The 19,483-nt window shown below is 37.2% G+C and overlaps 1 protein-coding gene across 9 annotated transcripts in view; it reads left to right on the top strand.

Moving 5' to 3' along the window:
- The window catches only part of TCF12 (transcription factor 12), a 158,672-nt gene that overhangs the window by 82,867 nt on the left and 56,322 nt on the right, over positions 1–19,483 (top strand). For all 9 annotated transcript variants that reach the window (XM_039723404.1, XM_039723408.1, XM_039723402.1 and 6 more), the window contains exon 7: positions 6,420–6,484. In XM_039723404.1, the coding sequence (XP_039579338.1) occupies positions 6,420–6,484 (65 nt within the window). The remainder of the gene's footprint in view (positions 1–6,419; positions 6,485–19,483) is intronic.

The following is a 19,483-nucleotide window of genomic DNA, read 5'->3' as shown; positions in this document are numbered from 1 at the left end:
GAATTTTCACAGTGAAAGACATCTGCAAAAGCCGACACAACTGTAAGTATAAAAGCTTCTGATCTTTTTAGTCTTTGGAAAGCAAGCTGAATTTTTTTTCCAGATTATCTTGTGCAAATGTTAACAAAAGCAATAATTCAGTATCTGTTCCTAAATTGCAGAAGTTATAATGGGAAGTTGATTACAGGTAATTCAGCTTCAGTTTTTACACATTTTGGATTATTTGGATGTGAAAAGCAGTTCTTGCTCCAAATAAGTAATTGGACTAGATAACAAAAGTATGATGCTGTCTTCTTACAAATGAGAATTTATGGCGTGGAGAATCCTAGGAGATTACTGGCAGACCTGAGATTGGACTGTTAAATCCCATAAATCTCATTTAGAATCATAGTTCTTACTTCTTGATAATCATTAGTTTAGTAGGATCTCAGTCTTTCAAAATTTTGGCCAGAAAAGGAGGAGGGAGCAAATCTGTAGTGTTAAACCCAAGTTTTCCTAAAACATTTACTTCTGCTGTCTGGGAAAATTGGTCTTACGAGATGTCACAGTATGGGGGAAAAACCTCCTACATTTTTTCACTACTTGCAGTCTGTACATGCCATTTTTATCATGAGCCATATTGATCATTGTATTTATCGTGAGACTGCATTGCTGATCAACACTTGGGCATAGCATGGCTATGGCTTAAATGTGTTTGTAGTTTTTCTTCAGTTCTGTTACTTTATTATAATTTCTCCAGTAATAGGATTTTATTGTATTAATTACTTATTAAACTTCAGGTTAAAAATGTGTCCTAAAAGTTTGCAGACGTTCTGTATTGTGTAGATTTGACTGCTTTATTAAAAGGTGTGTGAGAGTGTGGATGAGTTTGCAGGACTTGGAGGGATATTGACTGGAGAAGCTGCTCGCAGTCAGAAGACTGAGCTAAGATGGAGCAGTGATGAGATAAAGGCTGGGTTAGGAAAGTGATTACGGCTGGGGACCTGCTAATCACTGACCTCTGTAGGGATCCTGTAGTTTATCACTAATCTCACTTGCACTTGGCATTTTTCTGTGTTGCTGCTTCATTGTTCATAGCTGAGTGAGTAATTTGGCTTGGAATGAACAGGAGGAGGGTGCTGCAAGTCCAGCAGCTGCACTTGTTGGCACTGGCTTGCTAAACATCCTTAGTGCAGCCAGCAGCATGCTTGGCACACATCAGCCAATAATGCTTAAACATTGTCATGAAGAGAATAGGAGGTCATTTGTTTTAAACCATTTCTTCTAATTGTGTTGCTCCAGATCTCCGTTTCATTTCCAGGAGTTCTGGGGCTCAAATATCAAAAGGAAAAATGTATTTTGTTATGTATTCACAATATATACATCTGTGCATTATAGATCTTTAAAATGCTAGAGAGAAGATACTAAAACTGTGACAGCCTCTATTTATGAGTAGGCTATATAGCAGTAGAAAAGGAAGAAATTATTCTTCTGCTGCTGTGGGAAATGCATAGATACGTAGTAAAAAATTTTATGGCTGCATGTGTCAGTCTTGCCTCCAAGAAGGCAACACACAAAGTCCTGTGGGCAGAGATGGATTTGTGTTTTAAGCAAACATATTTTTTCAATGTACTGAATAATTGCTGAATAAGAATTTTTAATGCCAACAAAATTTTAAAAAATAAAGAGTGGACCTACAAGAATCTTATTTTAGAAACTTTGTGTACTTTCTACCTCATGGTAATTTGGAAAGCAATATTCATTAGTAGAAAAATGTCTACTTTGTTGAAGGTTTTTCTTGCATCTTTTGTATTCACCAGTGTACCTTGTGCAGCTTGTTCCTTTTTACGTTAGATCTGCATATGAAAAATTATTTGAATGTATCCATTCTGTCGGTAACAAAGACACATACTTTGCTGAATGTAGAGTGGGAGAAAGCAGTCCAGTAATTGATTTCGAACTGAATAGAAATATTAAACTGAAAACACCACTTCAATAACTGGAAAAGAAAAAGAAATTCTCAAACTTGTCAACAGTGTTTATAAGCTGATTTTTGGGTAGGCTATCTGTGGGGACCAGTTTAAAGTGTTAGGAACTGTAAAAACGTGCTTCAGTATTCACTTAGAGCAGATTCTCTGTACAAGTAGGGCAGACATACTTCATGTCTGACAAACAGAGCAGCTGCCAGCTGTGGTCACTGTGGCATTCATACTGGATGATAAACATTGCTCATTAAAAGACGTTGTTGCTTTCCATACTGCCAACCAAACAAATTCTTAGCAATGCACAGAAATATTTCAGTCTGTAAAGGGTTAATTCTGTGGGAATTGAAATAATTATTTGAGAGTTCTGCCATCTTCTCATAAGCCAAGCATTTTCTAGAAGCAGTGGGAAAAGGCTGTTTTGTACTGGCAGGCATTTATAGCACAATCACTGAAGTAGTCCTCAGCTGAGTGAATGCAGTGCTGTTTTCAGCTCACTATCACTTTGCATCTTGCTGTTTCAGTTCCTTCTGTGTTCAGAGTATTTAGGCTGCACAGCTGTTATACGTATAGATGTATTGTGGAAGACAATTCCTCATGTGGTATTCAAAGGCTGTGTTAAGTTGTGAGCATATCACATTTAGACAAGTGATTGCAAGAGAAAAAAATTATTTACTAAATGCCTATTAGTGTTCAAATTGGTAGAGAATGTGTCAGGGTTTTAAATTTATGCAGTTGGGAAATATTTGTGGTTCAAAGTGCATAGTGGGATTTTCTTGGTTGGGTTTCTGTTAACTCCATAGTCCCTGAACTTTAGGCCTGTTAGGTGGTGACTAGGTCCTTGAAATTTTTCCTTATAAAAACACATGAAACTTTAAAAACCAAACCAAAACAAAAAAAAAACCCGCAAAACACCCAAGAATCAATAAAACACATTAATTCCAAGTTATTAAGAGAGTCAAATGCCTTGTGAATTGACCTGTGCAAATGTAAAATTTTTGCATATAACCAGCTCAATTGTTTTAAATATCTATTTCTTTATTCCAAGTCTGCTTGGAATGCACAACTCTGGTATGTACAGCCACTAGGATGGACCTGAAGAAGAGTTTACCATGATGCTACTTCGTAAGCAAGGCATAGATTTTGCTTTTAAAATGGCAGCATCTAACTTTTTTGTTGTGTGAAAATAAAATCAAATCTGAAGAGGAAAGAAACTTCATCTGGGCATCTGCTTTATCTTCCCAGCTGATAGGTCTGCACATTACCTTACCTCCATCTCTACACAAACCTGTGCAAATGAAAGTGTTCAGTAAGGATTTTGTCATTTATAGTGGTTTTTGCTCTCCTTCTGCTAATTAATGTTCAACAAGGATTTTGTCATTTATAGTGTTTTTTGCTCTCCTTCTTCTAATTAATGTCGGGTGCCACAGTGAGTTTCCTACATCCCCGAAGTGCTGAGCATTGGTGTTTCTGAATTTCCAGCTGCAATGGAAAAGAGGCCATTGCTGTCTGTGTAGTGGGCACTGATGAGACAAGACCTGAGAGAGGGCGTAACAGTCTCAGCTGCAAATCTTGTGGGGTAAGCCTGCAAGTCATGTCAGGGTCTGCTTTGGCTCTCACTCACTGTATTTTTAGAGTTTGCATTCTCATAAGCACTGGGACTCCAGTAATTTGGGGTTTTACTGTAACCTCTATGTTTTTATTCTCTTCTGTCAATTTGTAGAGAGTATGAGTAAGTAAGAAAGGTATTTCATAAGCTGAAAACCACCAAAGGGATTCTGCTTTGATATGTTTGGCCATGTGTATGAATTTTATTGGATGCTAGAGACTGCCCATGCACTGATCACAGAGTGATCTGTTTGTGGACCTGTTTGTGAACCATGGAGGAAGTGTCATGTTCTCAAACCTGACATTACCCACCTTTCAAGTACTTGGGAAGTAGTGCTAAATAGTAGTGCTATTTTCTGTTTCTATTGATAAGTAAACATCACCTGTGGCATTAGGTTACAAAGGTTTAAATAGTGAGAGTAGCACTGTGCCTGGACTGGAGCAGCCGAAATGTGCTGAGAAGGCAATGGGCAGTTTGAAGTCTGTATCCATCACCTTTGCATTGTGTTGGAAATGAAGCTGTGATAGGGCCAGGCTGAGAAACCTTGGTGTTTTCTCACTGATCTTCAGAGGCTTCACTGCCCTCCGTGGTGTGCTCCGATGGTGCCCAGGATCACCCACCTCTGTCTGTCCTTGTGCTGTGCCAGTGTGGAGGTGAAGCTGCTGACCTGCTCCAGTCCCACACGAGGGGCACAGGGTGCAGCTCCATGGTTTGAGAGGGACCCAGGGGCAGGACTTGAGTGTGGGCTCAGTGTGTGTTGCTACAGTGTGTGACTGCTAATTTTGGGTGTTCAAAAAATGTGTACCTTTAGTATTATGACACTATTGCAAGTTTGAGTCCTGTCTAAGTGCTTGAAAGGGGAGTGTGTTTGGGAGACTGTGAAAGGCACCCTCACTTGGGTGATCCAGGGTTGTTTTCCAAACCCTTCATTGAAAAGCCAGGGCATTTGAACACAGGTTAAATGCTAATTTGCTCCAGCTGATTTTTGATAAATATTTAGGCCCTGTGGCACTAGAAGGCTTTGACTTTTCCTGGTCACTTCTTGAAACCAAATTTACTATAGATTGGGCTGTTGGAGTAAGCTTTTCTCCTTTAATATGAATCTGCCATACCTTAAAAATTATAACATTTAACTAACACGATTTTATGCATTCTTATCTAACAATTTCTTGCTTGCTACACAAACCATAATTTAAATCATAATTTTTCTAGCCTCTGTAATTGACTCTTGTACAAATATTTGTTTTAAAGCCTGCCTGGAATACTGCATACTTCAGTCAAAGTTGTTTATCATGTGATATGAGATTCTCATTTTCTGGAAAGAAAGTGCTGAGTCTGGTTTAAAATGAACAGCATGATTCATCCTGCTACTTATAATTTTGCATGCTAGGTATTTTATTTGCTTGGTGCTTGATAGATTGTTACAGGCAAATTGCTTCAGCAGAAAATGTTAACTTTTTTTCTCCCTTTGTTACAGCAGAGCAGCCATTTTTCAAGCAAACTATTGTTGACCATACCATTGGTAGCTATCATGATGATAATCTTGCAGAGATGTTGTTCCAAGAGATGCAGCCTTCCTCATCCTCCCTGCTTACACAAGATGCACTTTTAAAATGAACAGAAAGCATACTTTAGATTTTCCTCTTATGAAATTATATTTAGGGATTTCTGGTAGTAAGAGAGAAAAATCAGAAAAAGCAAAGTAAGTCCTATTCTTGAAGTGCAATTGCAATAACATGGAGCTATTTATCACTGAAATGGGAATGTGAAAGAGAGGCTACTTTTTCTTCTTATTAGGACAGGATAACACACACATCATTTGCAAAGGGAATGCCTAGTTGGGTGAGATAGCATTCATTTACAAATGGGTAGATCTGGTTAATTAATGCTTGCCTTTGGATAAGGCTCTGAGTGGTGGTACAGGGTTTTTCTGAGCCCTAACTGTGCCGTAATTAGGGCAGGCACATGCCCTTGGTGGTTTTTGTTACACACAAACTTGATGAGTGTCTGATGCTTGGCATTGTTCAGTGGGCTTCTATTCTAGATTTTTTTTCAATGTGTAGATTGATAAACTTCTGAGCTCTACTGGAGAAGTTGCACACTGAGTTTTCATATACAAACAAGCCTTTTTGGTGGCATACCTAACAAATACAGCACTAAGTAGATTTTCTGGAGCTGGCAAACCCATTGCTAATGTCTTGTGACCTGAGGCAGCAACATCAGAAGGCAGCCGCTCTGCACCGTGTTCTCTGTGTGCTGCTTACCCACAAAAATTGCATTTGCTGTCTTGCCCAGTTGTATTGCTTGAGTTTTGTGCCTGCTGATCTGTACATTAAACAAAAAGAGATTTAGGGGTGAGTGTCAAGAGCTGAATGAATCAGTGGTTGAAGGGTGGCATGAGTTTTAGTGTTTTGAACGAAGTTTTTGTTTGCTTTTCATGAGGTTTCATTTTATTGCTCAGTATATTCGTTGTCTAAGATGGATACCAGCTAAGTGTTACTTTCCTGTAGGAAGGAGAAATGTCTAAAATTGTCTCTACCTTTGCTTGTTAACAATGGAAATAAAAATGGACTTTAGCCTTTTGTATTTAAACACTGAATAGGAATATTTTATAGTATCTGACTGGTTACAAAAGGAATTTAATTGGGTAAATATGTCATCTATTACTGTACTGTTGTTTGAGCATGTTAAACACATATACAAAAACCTGATTTTATTCATGCAACTTAATGTTTGTAAATTTTTTATGATGCTAATATGTTTTCTGAATTGCATAAAAGGACATAAACTGATGTGGATGTCTAAGGGATTTTAAAAATAACCTAATTTTAAATTTCTTTCTTTTATAGGAAAAACCTCTGACAGAGGTCCATTTCCACTGTATGGTAGAGATACAGGCTTACCTGGCTGTCAAGTAAGTACAGAGTTTCTTCATTTTACAATGATGATTTTCTTCGGGTTATTTCTAATGAGCCAGATTAAGAATGCTTTGATCATTGTTTAAAAGTTTGTTTTGAATGCACAGGAAGTTTGACTGTTTAAAAAGTATAATTAGCATGTGATTACTTTGTGTCTGTTGATAAAGATTTAAATAACTAATATGTTTATAATTCTAAGAAATTAATTTATGTTTATTTTCTCAAAGAGGAAGAATTTTTTTATTTTACTGTAGGTTGTCTATTTCCTTTGAGCAGATATTTTCAGAAGTGTTTTTTATTCTGGAGGATAACATCTAGCATATGAGTTTGACATCTTGGTTTTCAGTGTTTAACTAGTAGCTTGGGAAGTGTGAATGGGCAGCACCATGTGGCAATGCTTCCCCTATTAAGAAAGGATCATTCTCACAGCCTTTACTACTTCTCTGCAACGCAGATGTGGCAAACAAAGACCCATTTGTAGCTGTATGGGTGAGCTTTCAGCAACATTCTCCCAAAAAGCAGTATAGCTCTTTACCTGAGAGTTATGGGCTTCACATTATTGCCAGTCTAGACAGTAAAACATTGTATTAGTGTAGTTACTATTGTTGAAATAACTCTGTATGTTCTGTATTTAAATATAATAACTTAATTTTGACATTAGTTTGGAATCAAATTAATATCCACGTTACTCTTTCATTAAATTAATGCTTTGTATTGGAAAATGATTTTAGGTGAACTTTGCATAAAATTCCTTTCTGCTTTGCAGTAATGAGTGTAATTTCTGTTGTTCAGTGTCTCAGTGAGGAAAATCATTGTATATTTAGGATTGTTTCTATCTAGTACAGTTTAATAATAATTTTTTACATATAGCTATTTAACCCTGCAGTCCTATACATATTTATTTCTATTAACATCACTTTTTGTTGTGTGTCCCTTTGATAAGCTTCTGACTATTTAATCTCCCTCAGTTTCTTTTTCCTTAAATTTTTTAGTGTGTGGGGAAAATGTTACTGTAGGTAAATCTGTATTAGTTATATATTAAGGAAAATAAAAAATGAACATAGAGTTAACTTTCAATTAAATTTTAATTCCATTTAAATTCATGTGATAAGTTACAGTTTGTACTTTATTTTGGTCTTTGTCAGATAAATCTGAAAGCATTTGAATTCATTTAACTTGGACTGTGCTGGGATTTCTGAATCTTTTTGATTTGTGTGTTTGAATGCATGGTAGTGCTTGAAATACAGCTCTCATTGCAGCTACAGTGTTTGAAATCTGTCATAGAGAAGGTCCAAAGTGATTGTGAGAGGTCGTTGCAATCTAAATGAAGAATCAGATGCCTTGTCCCTGACAGAGGCTTCAGTTCTCAAAAAAGTTAGAGATGGAAGAGGCTGCATGGGCACCCCGGGTTTTGTTTTCAACTACTGAAGTGTAATTACTTTAAGAAAGTTTCCCTGGTCCCTTATCTAAACATCATTGTAATTAAAGTAGCTAACTCTTGTCTTACAGACAGTGGACATGGATCTACTCTCTGTAGGGGCTGGAAAAACCATTAGATGATGAAGGTGATAAGGAGTCCTTAGAAAAGATAAGCTATAACTGGAGTTAATTTTGACCTGGGTGTGTGGAGTGCAGGTATATTTTAACAGTGGCTATGTGACAGGATCTATCTCAGACTGAAATATTTGTAGAAAAGCTTATGCTCTGCTCTGCATCTACTCCAGTAGGTTCACAACTCTAGGGAATTCCAGTGCTTTAAATGAGGTCAAGTACCTCAGCTAGGGCCTTACCACCATGGCAAAAAGAAATTTCCTCCATCCTTCACACAGTACTGTGAATGTTTTGCTGGCTAGTATTTGCCTATTTTCCTAACAAATACCCAGTTTCTGATATATATTTGAATCGTGGTGATCTAACATTTCCCAATACCTTTTTATGGTAATGGGAAATTAGCTTGCTATTCCTCACCCTGTGTTTTGCAGTTTACAGGTTCCATGTACAAAAATGTATTTACTTTTTAAACATATTGCTTCTACCATCTCTAAATTTGTCTGTGCAGTTTTGAATTCCAGGCTTGCACTGCATTTGTAGATCCTTATGGGTTATTTGCTTTGTTAGTTTAGTAAATGTAGTCTTCATTTTTCATCCAAGTCACTAATTAAGAGGTGGAATGATGCCCAAAACAGACGCCTGCAAAGTCTCAGTTAATACATTCACCCACTGTTGATCATAAACTCTTAGCTGTTTTTTATCAGCTCCTCTCTGTATTCAGCACTAGTTTTAGTTGTCCTTGGTTCCTTAGTTCACCTGTGAAATGTGGAAGTGGTAAAAGCCTTATTAAAGCATCTATTTGCAATCTGAGAAGGAAATTAATTTTATATATTCCAACTGAACCAGTATCACATCTTCATTCTCTTCTGACATTTGCAGTCTATTTCTTCCAGTATTATTAAAAAAAATAAACAAAAGCATTAGGTTGTTGTGAAATTACATGCCACTGCTTTTCTTCCTCTCTGAAACCAACCAACCCCACTCTTTTCTAGTCTCTGCTCTGAACCATGAGTTCTTCAAGGACAGTGGCTAAGGTGTCTGAAATGGTAAAATGGCAATAGCTCATCAGTCTCCTGAGTTTGTCATTGGCATAAGATGAATTGAAAATATCAAACTTCTCCAAATACTCTTGAATCTGTCCTTCTCCTACCTCCTTTCCTTATGTTACTGGTGTAAAAGGTATTAATAACCTAGTATGGAAGTGTGAGGAGTTTTAATTTTTACTTTCTGAGTTTACAGAAGGCTGCAATGAAAATTCTCAAGATTTTACTGTAAACTGCAATGTTTCAGAGTCTTAGTATCATTCTCACCTTTTACTGAAAATAATCTAAGCAGTGATTTGTAGGGACTGTTTGCTACCTACAGGCTTTATATTTAGGCTGTAGGAGTTGAAGTGTGATTGATTTTCAATGTAGCTTAGGAACCTGAGTGACTTAGGTAATAGAATCTGATTCAGCTGTAACATTTAGTCACAAGAGTGTAAATATGGCTAATTTACAAATATTTTATTAGCAAGAAATGCAGGTTCTCAGGTTTTGTCTTCATCAGGTTTCAAACAAGCCAAAAAGGAACATCCAAAAGTATACAGACTCTCAAGTGGATGGTAAGATGGCAAATTAAGGCTTATGCAGAGCTGATTTAGATGAATGTCAAAAATTTTTACCTGGAGGAAGAATTGACAGCTTTTAGAAGAAATACTGAAAACTCTGTTTAGCTGTCGGAATGAAATGCAATGCTACATGACTTGACACAAAGTCTCTTTTTGTGTATTTGAATTGAAGGGAGGGTGGTGGTTTGTGGTTTTTGTGGGGAGCTCCACCATTCTTGTTGGCCATATATTTGCAGTTTTGGGAATGGCAACTTTTCACAATTTATAAATCAGGTAAAGGTTAAATTTTCAGAAAGCTTCTTGTAATAAAAGGGATTTTCTTCACATTTGTGTGATTTTGTAGTGAAAACAGTAGTTTATGTGAAAGAAACAAGATTAGACTTCAGATATTGAATTCACTACTCCCATTTCCAATATCATCAAAAAGGTCCCCAGCTGTCACTGCACATTGGTTTGACAGGTCTGAGCTCAAACAAAGCCAGGGGTCTGCACTATTTTTAAAGTGAAATTGAGATAAATGTGCAGTACATGTGGAGCTGTTAGACTAATTCTTCTAATTGTTTGTGTGGGTCTTCCCAGAAGGTAACTTTATCCCGAGGAGCCTGAGAGTGCCCTGGGTAATGGGTGGGGGATGCTCCTTCAGCCTCCCAGTGCCTGTTCTCGTTGCCTGGCACAGGCTCTCCCCACTGGCATCACCAGGCTCAGCAGAGTAAATTGTTGGTGACTATCCCCTTTCATGTTCTATTTTCATTCTAACAATCATGCATGAAAAATAGACATGATGGATTTTTTGACACGTGGAGATAACACATTTTCCCTCTCTTCATAATAATTTGAAGTCTGCACTCTATCCTGTGTGTGGGAAAGGAATGGAATCAAGTGCTGAATGTAATGGATGCTGGGCAGGAACTAAAGAGGCATCCAGCACTTGTGGTTTAAAGCGTAGCCTTTTATAAAGAGTCATATCTTAATTTACTCCAGTTTTGTTACTCATTAATCTCTGTGGTCTACATGATGATGGGACACTTCAGAACTTATAAAACCCATTTTGAAAAAACTGCTGCTGGTAAAACTGTAGATTATATGAGTGCTGGAAGGAGATATGAATTGAATTTAGTAATTACATTTCACTTAGACTATGTACAATCATATATATATGTATGTATATAATAATTCATTAAATATACACCATGGTACATTATGTATATACATATTGCATGAAATGTATAGCACTACACAGACAGCATAGAGATGATCTATATGATACTGTGTACACTACATATATTTTATTTAGTGGCAGATGGATTTCTAACTCATTTTTGCTGCTATTATTATATAGGTTTTGTGTATGTTGGTAATACACAATAAATAAGGCAGCTTTATCTTGGATGAAAAAAATCCAATAGAAAGCTGGTCCATCAATATTTGCAGTAATATTTCTACCCCATTTTCCCTTCAGTAGCCATCAGCTCTGCTGTTGCCATGAAGCTAATGTGAGGTGACTCATTTAGCAGCATATTATTGCATCATTGCAACATGATGTAAGGCACATCAGGCTTTATTAAATTAGCCTGAATTTTGCAGTATCTCAGTAACATTTTATGCACATTAGCACCACACTTAGTGCTCCTTATGGGGATATAGTTCAAGTAAACATGTTAAGACATGATTTCAGACAACTTTTAAGAATTTATCAATTTCTCCTTTCTTCACAGTTTAACATGGAACTTTAAAGGTTTGCATCTTGTTGCCTGCAAATTTAGCTATTTGTTAAAGAATAAAATGGCAGCATTTATTAGCTGTATTTGTTAGCTGTTACATCCTTAACGGACTAAAAAGTTTGTTTTATTTTTGTGTAAAAAAAATTTGTTTCTTAACAAACACTATAAGAACTTTTGAAATAAACCCAAAAAATGCCTTTAGCATCAATTTCTTGGGCAATTTAACAGATGATCACTTCAGCAAAAGAAATGACTGCAAGTATATGTTACTTTGTCTTTGCATAGTCAGTAATTTGCCTCTTTAAAATTTAAAGAGACTTTAAAGCAGCTTGAGCAGAATTCAAACCTAAAGAGCAATCCTGCACTGTTGGGGCAAGTAGTTATCTCAGAGCTCACTCTCTAACAGCTGAGGTATGTGTAATGGTGCAGCTCCAGAAATTTGAGCTGTCTTGGGATACATAAAAGCTCATTCGTATTGTGCATAAGCAAAAATGCCAACTTTTGTGTATTACTGGCTGGGTGGTAAGGATCAAGCAAGCAAAAGTTAAAACAAGAGTATAGATACCAGACAATATCACCAACTTAAATGTGTTTTTCATATGTTCCTAAACACATTAATTAATATTAATAAATTATATCTAACAATAAATTAATAAATTCATATTAAAATTTATTTTGCTAAAAGAAATATTAATTTATATATCAAACAATTCTATAAATTATTGTTATATTGTAATTTTGATTTGTACAGTTATATAAATTATATAACTGTAAGATGTATATTTGGTGTGATGGAGAAAATTGATTTTAATGTTTTTAATAAATCATCAGGTAATATTAAATAGCTGTAATATTAAGCATACAGACAAAATTGTGAATGTTAGGTGATAAGAATGTGCAAAATGTATGTGGGAGGCAGAAATGAGATTTACTGACAAAAATGGAAAAGTAGAGAAGAATCTGAGGAATGTAATTGGAAATACAAGTTTTGTACAAAAAACTCAGAAGTGACAACAGCGAAAGAAATGAGTGACTGTGAATAGTGGGGTAGAGCAGGATTTTAGTGGCATTTGACAGCTGAAATGTCCCTTAAAATGTGAGAGTTGGACTAGCGAAGGTCGCTGAGCTGGTGTTTGCCGGCTGCTGCCGTTCGGGTGGGCGCGAAGGCTGGCCATGGAATCCTGCTCAGGCTGCAGGTGTGCTCCCGAGGAGCAGCCTGGCAGCCTGGCACTGCACTTGCTCCTAGGATGCTTTGCCAGGGTTTCTGCCAACCAGTGTCCATTAAACAACCAGCAAGCTCTTCCTGCTCTCTGCTGGTGTGTGTCTGAGGATGCTGTCGATGGATCTTTCTAATGAGGCAGAAAATTACATCGTTTTCTGCACCTTTCTGATGAGTGGGCCCTAGAAAGGCTACAAACAGTGGCACCAGTTGCTTTTCTTCCTTCCTCACATAGTTTAAAAGCAGTACAGAGAACATGATGTCTCCTTAAATCCAAATAACACTGAGTTATGGAAGTATAAAAAAATGTAAGGCTTGTACATGTGTGGGGATTTTAGTACCAATATAACTTTAAAGCTGAAAAATTGGTTTTATTTTGTAAATTCTCTCTTTTTAATCTCCCCTTCTCTGACACTTTTGATATCAGGTGTCTCCCTGAAGCAGATTTTTACAGCTGAGCTATCAATCTCTAAGAAATGCAGCTGCTGAAGGAAAGGCTGACACAATGTTAACTGAAGCAGTGACTCTGGATTCTGCCAGCTGATACCATCCTGAAAGATTGGGATGGGGAGAAGGATATATAGTTTAAGGGCAGATGGAATGCCTGAACTTTAGTTTATTTTGCTTTATTTTACTTCTCAAGTAGAATCAAGCAATATTAACTTTCTTTTCATCATGATTTATTAGAAGTGAATTACTTATTGTGCTATTGGGAAAATATCTCCTGTCACTCAGCAGATAAGGAGTCTGCAGAACCTTTTTAGAAAGTAAAAATGTATGGGGCACAGGCTAGATTTCTTTTTCCAGTGCTGGAGGTGACCACCTGAAGTTAATCAGGGAAGACATTCCCCCTGGAATGAAGTGGGTAGCAGGTGTTAGGAATTTGTTATCGTTGGAGGAGGCATGCTATTTATAAAGGGGGAGCAGCTCTGTAAGGAATAATTTTCAATGCCTTTACCAAGCAAACAGTTTCTTGTCTTTGCCCTTCTCTTTCTCACACTGTTCAGGGTTGGCAAATTTCCTTGCCACCTTTCTTTTGAGGTTTATTTTTGATTATATTTAAGGTTATGGATATTCTGTAAATAATATACATATTATCTTGCATATTGCTACAGAAGGAAGGAAAAATAATGCTACAACACAGAGTGCAGGTAAAACTTCTTTGGTGAATTGCTATTTGTGTCTAGCACTGCCTCAGAGCTGGGTGGTTCTCAGTTACAAATTTATGGTATTAGTGGAGGATGGGGAAAATATTAGCTCAGCTCTGTACTCCCAGCCATGCCTGCTTATCTGAATGAGCTGGATTGCCCTTTGGATTTTCTTGAAGTGTGCATTCCTTTTGTCTGTAATTACTCTGGTGTGTTAAGCCTCCATTTACCTTCCTTTTTGAATTAATAGGTAGAGCAAGTCCCTTCCCAGGCTTCACACACGCACAAATAACTGGTGTCAAGAAGAACAGAGGCCCCGAGTCGGAGTTGAGTGGTGTAGGCAACCTGGTACTGAGCTCTGCTCCTGGGCTGGGTGCAGAGCAGAGCTGGGCACTCAGGCCGTGCTGGGAGGAAGCACAAGGTTTGTCATTTACATTCCTCCTTCATGGAACCAAACCATCCAACTTGTTTTGGTTTCAGCTGTGTTCTGGAGTGCTTTTCCAGACACTGGTGCCCCTGCTGGCACAGGTTTTTGAGGAGCAGGGAGAGAAGGATGACATTTATTCAGGAGGGAGGATTGTAGCCTAAGATATCTCTTGGCCATTTCCTAGCACCCTAGTATTGAACTGAGCTCTCCCTTGATCATATGTGAGAACATATGGGTTCTCCTTGTTAAGTCCTAACAATTAACTGGTTGTTTTATTAACATACCCTCATCATGTTAATAATTTTCTGATTTGGTTCTTAGAGCAAGATTTTTCTCTTGGTTGTGTGGGAGAGGAGATGTACAGCTTTCATATTATATACATGATATGATCTAGTAATGGTCTGAAATATTTTAAAATAATTTTGCTGAAGATGCAGAGGATAGTTTGAGAACTAAGGAACAGATGCAAAGATGGTTTGAGTTCTACAATATCCTTTATAATCTAACTTCTGTAAATAAGACTCAGAAATAAAATCCTTTATTATAATATTGACTCCTCATGCTAGTATCTTGTAATCATAAAGGAAAGCAAGGAGGGTGGTACCATAAAAATTAAAAAATAGATGAATAACCACTCAGCAACTTCTCTTGTAAAATTCTAGAATTTTCCAGAAAGCGGCTTTTGTATAATCACAGAAAGGAAGCTGTTCAAATTACTGTTTTCATAATGTAGCAAAAAGATTCAAAGGCAAAGGGAGGGGTGCCTGACCTGTAATCACAATGCTTAGTAATGCCTTCCTAGAATTCAGTCAGCAAGGCAAAAATACCTTGCCTGGGGGGATGAAGGAAGACAAGCTGAGGCAGCATAACCTCCGGGATTGGACACAACATCAGCAGGGTGCTGCTTTAGAAGCATAAAACTGAATTTGTAGTCTTGCCAATATGCAGCATCAGTGCAGGGAAGACAATATTGCGAAAGAGAAGAGAGGGACTCTTCAAAATATTTGTGTTAATCAGGGTCTTTAAAGACATCTAGATGCATAAAGGATACAAAATGATTTCTTCCCTTTGCATTTAATCTTTGCTCTCCTCGCTGCTAAAGAACCCCCATATATGTAATTCTGAATAAACTCCTTTCTTCTCTCTCCTCTGCCCCTGTGCTCAGTCCCAGTATATTTACACATGAACAGAATTTGCCACAGTAGCAGCAGCCTCTGCTTAGGTGCACACATGAATAAGCAGCTCGTGGTGATCCGGAAAAGCTTTGGCATAAAAAGAGAATATATTGATAACCTGATCTTCACTGGTGTTACCATTAATTGGAAAGACAGTAAAGCTAAATGTAATTTTGTTTATGATGTTGCATCACTTCAGTATTTAGTACCCTAGGTAGCTGGTTTTAAATCCAGTGAGCAAGATTAGCCTGATTACACTGGCAGGATGCAGTTGATGGATGACTGTCATTATCTTCTCAAACCTGCATGATACTTTAGGTATAGGAGATGATAATTAAATTTTCAAGAGACTACACTGAGATTATAAGACCTAAGTATTTTTTTTTAAATGAGGAATATGTTTGCAATTATCAACATGTTGTTAGAGGATCCTCTCCTGAGATGTTTTATTGGCAACCCCTGATTTCCTTTAAATTGATCAAGAAAAAAAAGCTCAAGTTATCATATAACACTTTAGATGTTGTTTTGGTTTTCTAATTCTGATATTTTCCTCCTCCTGATACAGACCAAAAATGTATCTGATCAAATCTATTGGTAATGGCTTGAAGATGTACAGGTTAGCACAATATATTTAATGAAATGTTGTTTGAGACAAAACACTAGAGAGGATCATAATTAATGCCTCATTTTCTGCCAGTTGCTATTGATTACTCATTCAGAGTCCCTTTGTTCTCAAAATGGTAACACTGTATTTCACATTACTATTTGATGATATTCTCAGGATGAGATTCTTTAACAACATGCTGATAATTGCAAACATATCTCTAAAATTTAAATTTAAAATGAATTTACATCATATGTCAGTGTTTTTTCCAAATTCCGCTCCTATTTTGGAGTGCATATTCATTACAGTTTCCAAAGACTGGAGACTTGAGTAAAGTGAAATTCAACCCTTTATATCTTAGCTATATTTTTGGCTTGAACTGCATACGTGGAACTCAAGTGAATGGTCTTTTTGCAGCCCTAACCTCTCTACTGGACTAGGATTTCAGAGCCATTGTTAGTCAATGTTTTAGTGTTGTGCTGGGTTTTCCTTTGGAAACACCATAACAAAATTTACAACTTTGCTGGGGGATTTTGCAAGTTTACCAGAGTTTGACTTTTTTGTTTTGTTATGTTCTTTTAAGCCAGTTTATGCAAATTGTCAGGTTTATCTATAAGGCAAGACATGCAATACTGAGACACATTATATCCATGCTGTAAGTCATCCAAATAGCTCACTGAGTAAAAAGGACATGCACATGAAACTTGTGCTCTACCCAGGGCAACATTTCAAGTTTACAGTAAGGCAAGGAATGCACTTGCCATCTGCTCTGTGTAATTCTGAGAAATAGAGAGATGCCAAGTGAGTTTGTCAGTGACTGTGGCGGGATAATGGAGGGATTTGATTGAGATGAATGGTGTTGCATTACATTATTTTGTAAAAGTAAAGTACTCAAGCTTATAATTTTTAACTAAAAATTCAAGTACTTTTTTTTTTTTTGCCTCTAGACAGTTTTCCTTCTTTAAATAGGTACAGCCTGACTGCTAGGATTGAAAGTATAAATTTTGTGAAAAGGAAGCTAATGCAAAAATATAGAAAAAATAAAATCTAGTTGAATCTAGTTGACTGTTGGGGAGGTTTTCAAGATCTAAGTTTGCAGTTGGTGAGTTGCAGCTCTCATTTCACTGCCAAAGCAGACTGCCTTATTATGCCAGCATAATAGGCCTGTCATAATCAGTTGCATATAATGGGCTAATGCTTTTATTCTCAACCATATTATTCTTTTGATAGAAAATAATGAATAATGTAAAGGCACACAGTTGTATTTGGATGAAACTATTGCATAGTTTGGCTATGGCTATGCTGGGAAAATTTGAATTCTTTAAAGTGTTTGCCAGTGTTTGTATTTAAGAAGAGAATGTGAACAAGATTTAGACCAAGATGCACGAGGCTACCTGCCTATGGCAAATACATTTTTGAATAAGTAATACTGTATATAGGTAGTGTATGGGTGGAGTGTGTTTGTTAAAACTGTTTGTGTGCTTTTCAGAACAGCTTGGCTTTCCTGTTTGCATAGAGCCTAAGCATTAGAGAGCTGCAAGGAATATTACGTAAGGACATCTGTAGACTTTAATTATCCACAGGTTTTGTTTTTTTTTTCCTTTTTAATATCAAAATAAAATCAAAGAAATGTTTATCAACGTATTAGAATTCTGCTGGCTGGTGTCCTAGAAGTTCATTGAAGGCAGAGCAGTGTTTTGACATCAAATTGTACCTGAAGAGTCATAGAGCTGGGCTGGAGAGAAGAAAACTTAGGAATTAGTCAAACTCTTTTTTACTTAAATTATTTGAAAGGATCAATTAAGAAGTCATTTTAAGATAGGTTGACTGAGAAGCTTCTTTTTATCTCAGGCTTATAATTTTGATATAAGCATATATTTGATTGGCTTGTTTGAATGGAAACAAACTTTGCCTGCACGAAAATGCAGCTAGATGCAGTGCAAAGTTACTTGTTTCCTGTGAGAAAGGTGCATAAATCCACCCCCAGTATGTAGATATGATTCTTTTCACCACACCTCATCCTTGCAGTACTTGAATAGATACCTCCCCTGCATTTCATTTTTATGAGAATACTCTTTAGGAAAGTAACCCCTTTAAAGCATTTGTTGAGATAGTGGCCCTTGTGAAAGCCTTTCCTATTTGGGTCAGGCCATGCCATTTCCCCTGAGGCTGTCAAAACTGTTCTTGGTTTCTCTGAAAGGGATAAATCTCAAAAGTAAAGCAGTCATCTTCACATCTTTTTCTCTTTTCTCTTCTGAATCAGGCTTGCTGTATTCTTAGTTGATTGTAATAAAAGCAATTTTTTTTCCTTTTTTTAAAAATTTGTTGAAAACTTATTCCTTAGGGAAAACATTGCATTAAATAACTTTTTTGTATAGCTTGAAACTGGATATATGCATTGTAAAATCCAAAGAGGCAAATTTTTAGGAGTAATGCCTGTTTATTTACAATGGGAATACTGACGAGGACTTGGACAAGCATTCAGGAGAATAACCAGTCATTGATTATTCTTTGGTAATTGGGTGCCTGCTTGGCAGATGAGGTTCAGCGTGAGGGTGCAGGTTCTCTGTGGAGAATGCCCCTAACCACGTGTGTAAGTGATCTGCCTCTGTGCAGGGACCTCGGGCACTGGGGCAGGAGAAGCTTGATGCTGATAATACAAAGCTTTTTGCTATCCTCAGTGGTATTTTTGTATTCCTTTCTTTATCAGATGCCCTTAGGAAAGGATCAGTCCTAATCAATATTTTTTCTCAATTGGTTCAAACAGGCAGAAAAATCAATGAGCTGAACTAATGACATCTATTTTTATTTTCTTTTGGAAGACTGAGGAACAATTATAAAATTCTAAACAGATGTTACATTTGATTGGGCCAATAGTAGAAGAGGGTTGTGGTTTTTTGTTGCTTTGGTTTTTAAGTCCTTTTTTTTATAAATAAAAAAATGCTTGCCCAAACACAGTATAGATCAGAAAACTTCTTCAGAGTGTGTTGCACAGCTTGAGATTTACTATAGCTTGAGTATCTACTATAGTGCTTACACACTAACTTTGTTATTGTAGAAGCCAGGCTGCTTTGAAATTCAGGGTCTGGTGAAAATGTCGAACACTGGAATACTTAGCACAAGAGCAAGAGTGGCAAATGTCATGAAGTAAAGGTTGGAGGTTAAGTCTGGAAAAGACATAGATTCATACCTTTTGGAATGACTTTGTAGAAATGAATTTTAGAGTTTTTACTGGTCAGTTCTTTTAATTCATTTTTTAAAAAAATCTTTCCCCATCTCCTAAAGAGTGGAGGAACCCTCCCACCTTTTTTTTTTTTTTGGAAGCATCTGTATGGATCCCATTGCATTTCCAAAATCCCTCCAGTGGTCGGGGGAGATGCTGGGGTAGCAGGGAGGGCTGTCTTTTATGTGGCTGGGCCGCGGTTCCTAATTGTGTTTGGCAGCTGCTCTGAGCGAGCAGGGCTGTGCTGCTGACCCCCAGAGTCCCTGCCAGCCTCGGCGCTTCTGCCGTTCTGGGAGGGGGCCCTCGCCTCAGCCCCTT

This window comes from Passer montanus, unplaced genomic scaffold (genome assembly GCF_014805655.1).
Source record: "Passer montanus isolate IOZ18808 unplaced genomic scaffold, ASM1480565v1 scaffold5, whole genome shotgun sequence".
Taxonomy (NCBI): Eukaryota; Metazoa; Chordata; class Aves; order Passeriformes; family Passeridae; genus Passer; species Passer montanus.
The sequence above is the reverse complement of the archived record's forward strand: the minus strand, read 5'-3'. Positions and strand labels throughout refer to the sequence as shown.